The 9,922-nt window shown below is 51.9% G+C and overlaps 1 protein-coding gene across 1 annotated transcript in view; it reads left to right on the forward strand.

Moving 5' to 3' along the window:
* The window catches only part of SZT2 (seizure threshold 2 homolog (mouse)), a 66,130-nt gene that overhangs the window by 24,163 nt on the left and 32,045 nt on the right, over positions 1-9,922 (forward strand). Inside the window, 13 exon segments of the mRNA XM_009333910.1 lie at positions 1,678-1,883; positions 2,281-2,505; positions 2,923-3,001; positions 3,353-3,450; positions 3,712-3,880; positions 4,371-4,485; positions 5,907-6,020; positions 6,508-6,705; positions 6,825-6,937; positions 7,445-7,586; positions 8,112-8,276; positions 8,960-9,164; positions 9,382-9,494. Of these exon segments, the coding sequence (XP_009332185.1) occupies positions 1,678-1,883; positions 2,281-2,505; positions 2,923-3,001; positions 3,353-3,450; positions 3,712-3,880; positions 4,371-4,485; positions 5,907-6,020; positions 6,508-6,705; positions 6,825-6,937; positions 7,445-7,586; positions 8,112-8,276; positions 8,960-9,164; positions 9,382-9,494 (1,942 nt within the window).

Below are 9,922 nucleotides of genomic sequence, written 5' to 3' on the forward strand. Positions count from 1 at the left end.
GCGCGGCCGGGGGAATGCCTCTCCTTCGAAGAGGCTCCCCTCCCTGCACGCCCTTCCGTGCAAACTGCCGCGCCATGCCCTCGCTGACGCGCCACGCCCTGTTTGCCCATCCTGTTGGCAGCGCTCCTGCTCACAGTGCTCCCTGGGGCTCGTGCGTGGGTGTGGGGAGCTTGGCCGCCGTTGCTCCTGGCCCTGCCCAGGTCCCGTCAGCTGCTGTGGTGTGAGCTGCGGGCTCCCGGCGGCTCTCTTGGCTCTCCCAGGGGTTCCCCTCGTTCGGGAAACACCCCTGTGCACCGCACTAGAGCACTCCGCTGCCAATCGGAGCTGCTCACCTTGGCAACGAGGCAGGAAGGGTTTTTTGTGTTGAACCATTCAAATTTCCAATGTTTAAGGGAAGGAAAGCACCTGGTACAGTCTGACTTTCAGAAGGCTTTTGGTGGGACTTCATATAGGGCACAACTGTAGAACTGGAGTAGGAATGGGGTGTCATAAAACAGAAACTGTCTTAGGGAACAAGACAAGGAAATTGAAAAAGTGCTCTGTTCTCATCAAGGCAGAAGCTGTTTGTGGTTTTCCCAGTCTTTTTACTAGTCAAAGGGTAGGGAACTCATCTGCAGATAGGTAGCACATAGTGAGCTGGGAAAATCTGCAGGTGGCACAAAGCTATTTGGTTTTCTCTGCCCTTTCAACCTATGTGCTTTGTGGACACCTAAGCAGCACGATGGTGGCTGGAAGCCAGTATTGATAACTGCAAAATAGTGCACCTTGGATTTGGGAGCTTAAACACCATCAGCAATTCTGTGTTATCAGTGTGAAACCACAAAGGGGGGGCCAAGTGGCATCATAGTGCAGAAAAAAGCTCTGCTTAATGTTTGGGTTTGGGGACACTCCTTTCCTTGAAAAAGACATAATAATGATGGGAAAAGTTGCTGAAATAATTAGCGTTGAGGAGGAAGATGGAGAGCTGCTGTTCTCCTGTTTGTCTGCAATGATAATGGAAATTAAAATGAGTTGAACAAAGATTATGAAAAGAAACCTAACCATGGAAATTTCAAAGAAAACATTGGGGCACTGTGGGGATCAGATGCTGGTGTGGGTAGAACTGTATTCAGAGCTGCTAAAAAGAGTAATCAGGAAGTCATTTTGAAAGTATCTTGGAAAAAAATAACCTAAAAAATAACCTAAGCCCTTGAAACCTTTTACCATAAATGTTTGACACATGAACATGGTAGTGGGGGAACACATCAGCTGTGGGAACAGTCTGGCTGTCTTACACATACTAGTTTACATTTACTGTTGAGGAGAGGAGGGGAGGAATGAGGGTGGGTACTCAGACTGCTTCTGTGGAGGAGCTGGCATGCAATTAATTTGTTTTTCATCAGAGTTATGGAAGGCAATTTCTTCAGCCTTGAAATCATCTTTGGGTTTTTTTTGACCTTTCTTTTGCTTTTAAAAATATTTGTAGTTGTTAAAATGTGGACCTAAGAGCCTTGTGTCATCTTGATCTTGGTCTTGCTAGTGCCTCAGAAGTAAAATGACCTTTAACTCCTGTTCATCTATATATTCAAGGAGTGTGCTATTCCTTTTAGTCAGGCTCTTGTTCTGGAAGCTTATTTTGAGTATCTTATGTCTCCAGACAAAGGTGGTCACGTTTACCTTTTGCTTTTGCCATGACAGATAGTGGAGGAGTTACGGGACCGAATCTTGCAGCTGCGCTTTCCCCACAGGGTCCAGAGCAAGGAAGCAACTCCAAAAGCAAAGAGGAAAACATTTGGCAGTAGTTCTCCCTCCAAGTCGCCACCTGTGACTGGGGCCCAGTCAGCCCTCTCAGACAGACCCTGCCTCGTTGTGCTGCACAAACCATTGGAGAAGCTACTCATCAGGTAGTGATGGAGGTCCAGGCTATCAGCACAGCCTCCGTGCCCTGGGAAGTGGGAGAGAGGAGGGTCTGTGGATGGTGCTGCCAGTTGCAGGATGAGAGTGCTGTGAAGCTGGTGCTTGTTTGGGTGGGTTTGGGTTGCGTGGCTGCGAATGGCAGCTGTAATCTGGGAGGGCTGTGACTTGCAGCAGGGGGCCTTGCTGGACAGGCAGATTTGTTATTCCTAACTAATATGATACAGAAGTAAATTTAGTTACTGCTGTCTGAGCAGGATCCTGTGCTGGGCTAGCCACGTTCTGCTGCTGGAGGGCTCTGGCAAGCAGGGTGTGAATCCAGACAGCTCTGGCCCTGAGCAGAGCATTCTTTCCACCTCAGCGAGCCACACTTCTGCCCTCTCCTAGGTATGAGAAGCTGCCTTCTGACTATCGAGCCCCCTTCATTCTCAACCTGGAGCATCCCCCGGTGTCTGGCCCGCTCACTATGGTGGCCAATCGTACTGCCTCTTCTACCCTGGCCTCGCTGTCCCGCTACTTCTATCACCAGCGTTGGATCTGGAGTGTCCAGTCGGGGCTGGCACCGGCTGTGCCCATTACTGCTGTAGCCCAGCTCCTTTCCACACTCACAGAGTAAGTTGCACACCTGAACGGGGGTGCTTTCTCCAGCTAGTCCTGGGGATGCAGAGAAAGCAGGGTGGATCTGAGGCCTTATTATAGGTAACAGTTGAAGCTGCTGTGCAGAGGGTTTTGGTCCTGTACACAGCTTCTAGAGCTACTTGGGCCAGTGCTTTACCCAGTTATGCAGCTGCAGTTGAGGAAAAGGAGAGTCCTGGAAAACATACAAAAGGGCAAGAGGTATGCCCTGGAGTATGCTGATCTTCACACAGGCTGTCCTGTGCAAAGTGTCATATCTCCCCATTCTCTGTGTGTAGTTCCCTGTCTTGGGAAGGAAGGTGTTATGGGGTGAAGGCTACAGTCATTCATGTATTTAAGGCTTGCAGTATGGGTAGAGAAGTCCTCCATGTCTGACTGCCTCTCTGTTGCCAGGGTTCGTCTGTCAGAGGGTTTCCACTTTGCATCCAGTGGGGATGGAATTATCAATATGGTGCTGGAGCTGCCCATACAGGTGAGCCTGGGTGCTGCAGTGTGGACGCAATCCTTCATTGCTTCTTCTGAGGTGCATTCACCTTCCTGTGATGGGATTTCCCTAGCACACACCCTTGACATGTACAGGGAGACTTGCCTCCTCCCCTGAAGTAAAGCAGCTTGTGGGTTGGGCATTTTCCTGTCTTCATCTGCAGTTAGAGCGCTGCCTTGCTGGTAGGGACATGCTGTGCTGGAGGAGTTCTTGGCATTGGCTCCCTCTCTCCACCACTGCTAGTGGAGCTGAGTGGTGGGGCTCTGTGTTGTGTAGGGGGGCACTGGGTAGGTGTGAGCTGTTGCTGCTGGCCAGGCTCATGCAGTGTCTTCCCTCCAGATTGATGGCTCAAGTGAGAGCAGCAGCGGCAGGGAGAAGCACACCTGTGTCGTCCAATACATCCTCTTCCCACCCCACTCCACCTCCACCAAGGACAGGTGAGGCTGTTGCCCTGCTCCCAGGGAGGGCTGGCAGCGGATTCACGGCTCCAGACTTGCCCTTGGCGGGCAGTGTGGGAAGGAGGGAGTCCTCCATCATCTAGTACAGACAACTAGCTGTCATGGATTGATCACCAGTTAGCTGGGGCTTTGTCTGCAAACCTAAGGTTTGTGTGGCTGCTCTCACAGGTCTGAGAGGAGCTGCAGTGGGCTGCTGGCTCTGTGCCATCTCACACGACTTGCCTTACGTCTTTCCTCCAGCTTTTCCACAGACGATGACAATGATACAGAGGTAGAGGCCATCGAGGTGGACACAGAACTGAACCTGGTCACTGAGTGCTGGGTAGAGCCACAGAGCGGCCATGTCCACAGTACTGCTGAGAATTGGAAGCACCTCCATGGCTTGCCCTACCAGAAAATACCTAAAGCGGTGAGTCCCTGAAGGGGTAGGGGCGTGGGCTCTTTTGTGGAGGGAGAAGGGTTTATTGCAAGTGCACTGCAACACTGCAGGTGAATTATTGAGGGCCAGAAGAGATGGGAATGCCGTTAACAAAAGAGCCTGAGATTTCTAAAAGAGGAACTGAGCTACTGGACAGAAAAGGTTTCTGGATTGCAAGGCAGTGGATGCAATGCTGCTCTGGGATAGGTGGGAAAATACAAATTACTTTGTCAAGGGCCATTGGAGGGGAGCAAGCTGGACCAGAGCAGGGATTGCAGGCAGTACTGCACCAATGCACTTCCTGAACAAGGCAAAAAGAGGCTAGAGGGCTGGTGGAGAAGGAGGGAGCAATGAGTGAGAATAGGGCAAGTTAGGGGATGGGATTATGGGTGTTTCCTCACCTTACTTTTAGACTGTTTTCTCCTGCATTTGGGGGTAATAATTCTGCTGCGTACAGCCGAGCCTTGACTGTTTATTGCAGCTCTATCCCCGGGACCTTGCGTGCATTGCCACCATGCTGACCTTCGAGTACATCAGCCAGTTGTGCCAGAACAAGGAGTGGGTCTGCCCTCCTTCAGACACCAAAGCTACTGAAGGTGAGTCCAGCATACATGATGGAGCAAGAGGCAGCTAGGCCCTGAATGTCTTGGGGCCTGGAAGGTGGAACAGGTATTTTGACAACAACAACTTTCTGGACTTTGATAGCTGTGGGTCACTTTGTTGTGCTTGTGCTAAGCTGCCAGGGAAATGGCTTCATCCTGGGAAGGCCAAAAAAGCATTGAGGCTTTCTGCCCAGGCTGGAGAGGTGACTAGGTGACCCTGCTTGAGCAGGGGGGTTGGACCAGATGACCTGCAGAGGTCCTTTCCAACCTCAACCATTCTGTAATTCTGTGAGAGGGGCTGACTTCTGGAGCAGGTGGAAGATGAGCTCACCTATACAGTGATGGGCAGGGTGTGCCTGGGCAGATAGTTGTACAGAAGTTGTAAATGATGTGAAGGAAGAGCTCCTCTGTTCTCAGTTACAAGACACAACACAGTTTCCAGAGCAGTTTGTGGGACACTTGCTTTCTGGTGGTCCTGTTCATCTCTGGACCCTCTGTGAATGCTCCATTAGCCCACAAAGATAGGGAAGGGGACCTTAGAAGGTCTGGTCTGTCCTCTTCTTTCAGGATAGGATTGTGTATCTGTTCTCACATGATTAACATAGTTCACTGGAAACTCCAGGAGTATGTGGGGGGTTCACCCTTGTCAGGCAATCTGTTCCAGAACCTCACTATTTTTTATTTCTTGTGACTAGTTCATCCCATCCTAGATCTTTTGTTTGCTTGCCTTGCAGTGAATAACACAGCAGATATTGGGTGGGTTTGAGGGAACTAGGATCATCCCAAAGGCTGAGGGCGGGACCTGAGGGAACCGTATTGGATCATATCACTGGCCCTGTGGAGGGGGAGAGGGGCCAGGAAAGCTCAGGACCTGGAGGGCAGGGACTCCTTCCTAAGGAAGAGGACAGGAAACACCTGCAGGGATGTGCAGAGCCTGCCGGATGGGAGATCTCTCCCAAGAGCAGGGGCGTTCTTGTCCTTGACTACACTGGTAATTCAGGCTGCCTCTGGCTCCCAGTGTGGTCATTGCTCTCCAGCAGTGTTACCTCCGACGCTGATGTTCAGTTTTTGTCCTCTGGCAGCTCTGGGCCTGAGCTGTGTAAGGCCTTGTGGTGGTTCCCCATCCCTCCTTGTATGAAGGTGGCAATAAGCCCAGGGGACTCTTACAGCGAGGTACCTCTCTGTAGGTAGCTCACAACCTGCTGCAGCCTCCAGCAGGCTTTGCCCTTTCCCCACATTCATTCTTTGTATCCCTCTGCCCTCCTAAGCAGAGGGAGTTGGGGCAGTGTTGCTGTGTACTTTCACTTGTGCTACCTGCACTGCATTTAGGGCTGACACCATGCATGCGGAGGTGGCCTGGGAGGCAGGGCTATGTGGTGCCCACAGGCATGTTACATTCCCAATTCTTGTTGCAGATCCAGACATGGGGGCTGGTTTTCGAGTGCATGAGATCCCATTCCAGTTCAACCTCATGAAGCTGTTGCCCAGGTGCCAGCAGGTTGAAATGTTCTTCCTAATGCTGACAAAAGGTAGGTGCCTCTTCACCACCTGCGTCCTCTTGTCCGCCCTCCGTGGCTATGGGCACCCTGCTCTGTGTGCTTGTCTCCCCGGGCAGTAGGCATGTGGGAACTGCCATGCCTCTTTCAGTAGCTCAGTGCTGTTCTTCCCATCTCTGCAGCCCCTGGGCTGTCCAGGTATATTGCTGTCTTTCTTGGAAGGATAGTTTTGGAAGAGTTGCTTTTGAAAACATTAAACCTAGACTGCTGCTCTGTGGTGGTGGTTTTTTGTCTTCTCCAGAATAGTTACAGTAGCAGGGTGAGTCAGTGCAGGGTAGCTAATGATGCTGGAACTCCAGGGCTTCATCAATACCCTCCAAGTCAGCCTTGCAGAGGTGCTGGGGGAAACTCTTGGCTGTGTGGCAATGTCACTTTGCAAAGGGCTGTGTCTTGGGGACCTGGACAGGTGGTGGCTGTGGAGATGCTGTCTCTAAGCTGCCATGGTTCTGTTTTGGAGCAGAGAATGAGGAGGTGACCAAGGACTCTTCGTTTGTGCCCAATGAAATGCTACTAAACCTCTTCCATGGCTGCCTGCAGCATGACCTCAGTGACCGGGAGATCCCCATGGCTGATGCTGATCATGTGGCTTTCATGGAGCAGGTTCTGCAACGGGATCGTGATGGCCATCAACCCCCCTTCACACTCCCTGTGATCAGAGGTAAGGGCCGGGAGCGTGGCAGCAGTAACACTGGGAGCTGGGGTGTTTCAGGAGCCTTGCTTTCCAGTGTCTTCCTCAGCTGGTGTTTCTCAGGTTGGTTTCTCTGTGCTCCATTTCAGAAGAAACCCTGAAAGCCTCTGGGACCCTGGAGCAGCAGGATGCTTCTGCATCCTATCATCTTGTTGGCAGCAATGGCACCAGGGATATGACTGGCTCCACAAGTACTCTGCAGGTACTGCCATGCTGCTGTCCTTCTCCTGAGCACTCTCTGAAGGCAAGGCAGCAGCTGTTGAAGAGCAGGAGAGTTAGCAGAAGGGTTGAGAATGGATTGAAAGGCTGGTGTTTTCCCCATGCTTAGCAGCAGTTTAAGCTGTAGCCTGTGGCTGAAGTCAAGCAGGAATCTGGTAGGTGTGTGGATAGTTGCACTCACCATGGGCCTAGCCTGTTACAGCAGCACTGATGCTGTGCTCTGTGCTGCAGATTGCTCAGAAACCATGGGCAATCACTGCCTAGAGGTCAGAACTGACCCCAGCAAAGCTGGCTAAGCATCTCCTGACTGTGTGTGCTGTGTTTACTGGAGCCAGGCTGCTCTGAGAATGGTGCAGGGTGTGGCCAGGGTGATTTCAGTGCTGTGCCGACCAGCAGTCATGGAGGAGCTTGCTCTGTGTGATTGCTACCTGCCTCAAGGTATGCCTGTGCCATGTGCTATGAGCTTATCCAGCTTCTGCTCTTTCATCAGAGCCTCGGCAACACAGAGCTGCCTGAGGATGACGTGACCCTGAGTGACATGACGAGGCCCTTTCCCCCACAATGGCGATGTTATGCCAAGCTGGTCAACCCGCAGCATGTGTTCCTGACCTTCCTGCCAGCCACCTTCTCAGGTGAGGCCGCCTGTTGTGGGGAGCGACAGGAGGTAGCAGTCCCAAGCGCCTCCTCAGGAAAACAGCAAAAGCAGAATCAGCTTTGGTAGGATGGAGAGAAAATTGAACAGCAGAGTCTAGACCGAGTCTTTTTGCACCATGTGGCCAGGAATAGAGTAGTGCAAAGCGCTGCTCTTCTCTCCTTGGACATGGTGCTGCCCACATAGTGTTTTCAGGCAGGGGATGTGGCTTCAAGTCGTTTGCTGTCTGCAACCATTGGACCGTTTTCCCAGTAGGGTTGTTAATGAATGGAGTAAGGAGACTGCTGATGGGCTGGTCTGGGAGAGTCCTTGCTTCTGGGCATTGGCACTGGTCTGGCTTCCACTGAGCTGCTGGTGAAGGCTGCTAGGCTCAGCTGGAAGTACTTTGTGGAGCTGTTCCCACACACAAAGAGGTAGCAGGGACATCTGCCCTCTTGGGAATGTAGATGGAGTGGTTAAACTGTTCTCACTGGACAGAGGGTGATTTTATTTTGTTTTCTTCCAGATGTACAGAAGCTGATGGCTTGCGGGTTGGACAAACCTCCAAAAGATGAGAGTCGATCGGGAGAAGATACCCTGAGACCTGTCTGTGCTGAGCAAGTCAGGGCTGAGGCTGAAGAAGGGGATGCTGCAGTGCCATTACCTACCCTCAGCATAACACCAGCCCATGGTACCGCCCTCAGGACAGCACCTTACTAATGTATTAGTATTAGTATCCTTGCTATTCCTGAGCACACTGTTGGGCAGATTGAGGTAGGAGGAATAACAGGCTGCTACAGCCTGTCAGCTCCTGCCTGGCAGTCAGCAGAGTCAGAGTCAGGACAAGGGGCACAGTGAAGTCTCAACCAGCTTTCATGATGTTCATGAAAGTGTAATGTGAGCTGAGTGCCCATTGCCCAAGGCTGGCTCCCTGTGGGCAAGGAGGTTGCAGGTAGATAGAAGCTACTAGGAATGGCAGTGCTGGGCTTGCACTGGAAAGTCAGTGACTCTCAGGTTGTGATCCAGACTGGCACTACCAGCAGCACATTGTCTTAGGGAGAAGGGCATAGGTCTTGAGGTACATGCAGCCCCTGGTGCAGTCAGCCAGGCCTGCAATGAGGATGGAGGGTTGTGCTGCTGCAGAAGGTGGTGGTGGTGAACAGTCATGGCTGCCCAAGAAGGGGATCAGTGTGGCCAAAGCACTGGGCTGAGTGGATGGGTGCTGTGTGAGGAGAATGGCCCTTGATATTTGAGTGGTGAGAAGGTTGTAAAACTGATACCTACCTGTGGGTGCTGCTGTGAGGGCTGTGACCCCCCAGACCAGGAATGAGGAGCTCATCCAAGGCCTTTATCTCAGGATTTTTTCTTTTGCAGAAGTGAGCCGTGACCCTGGAGAACAGGGTGGCCCCTCGCGGAGAGATGTACATATCTCCTTCTGTCGCCAGAACTCGCAATCTGAGTTAGGCGAGTGCCGTCGTTTTCGCTGCCCCATTTACATCTACAGCTGCTCTTTGGAGCTGTTACGAGAGCAGCTTGTCAGCCCACGGGCACACCGTCCTCCCCGAGACATCTTTTTCAGGTAATACCAACCATACTTGATTCCTAGACAGGAAACAGAGGAGCTTCCTTGACAAGAGGCTGGCTCTAGCCCTGCCTTACTCTCTTGGCGTGGTCTCTCTGCCTTATAGCAGCCATGGTCTGTGCATGCCCTAGGGTCCTGCTTTACTGGCACCAGAGCTGTTTATAGTCTAAAATGTACTTCATTGGTGCTGAAGGCTGCGGCTCCTCTTTTCCAGATCCCAGTCTCTGGAACGTCCTCCTACTGCTGCTTGGCTAGACCACAAGCATAAGGAGTTGATGAGTTACTGCACGCTGCTGCAGGAGCATTCCCACCAGTGCTATGTGAAAGGTGAGGAGTGGCGTGATGGGACCTGAGACAGGGTTGGGGTTGGGGCTGGACCCTGGATCTTCTTTTAAGAAAGCAATGTCTCATTTTTCTTGTGATCTTACACTGAGCAAAGGGAGGAGCTGTGGGACTGATCTCCCACCAGTAGGGATTTAAAGATACCTCTGCGCATTCCCTATGGGCCTTGCATAGGCTGTTCCTGGACCTGTGCAGTGCTGTGGAGGGGGGTCCCTTCTTTGACTTTTTCCTCTCAGCTTTGGGGTGGCAGGTCCCTAGGCCACTCTGGCATGACACAAGCCCAGGCTAACATGTAGCATTAGGCATCCTGGCTGAGTCTTGTCTCCCAGCACCTGTGCTGGCTGCAACTCTGTGTTGGGACTTGGTGAAAATCTGTATGTGAATCTGTTGGGACTGGTGAAAGTCAGGCTATT

This window comes from Pygoscelis adeliae, unplaced genomic scaffold (assembly GCF_000699105.1).
Source record: "Pygoscelis adeliae isolate BGI_AS28 unplaced genomic scaffold, ASM69910v1 Scaffold10, whole genome shotgun sequence".
Lineage (NCBI taxonomy): Eukaryota > Metazoa > Chordata > Aves > Sphenisciformes > Spheniscidae > Pygoscelis > Pygoscelis adeliae.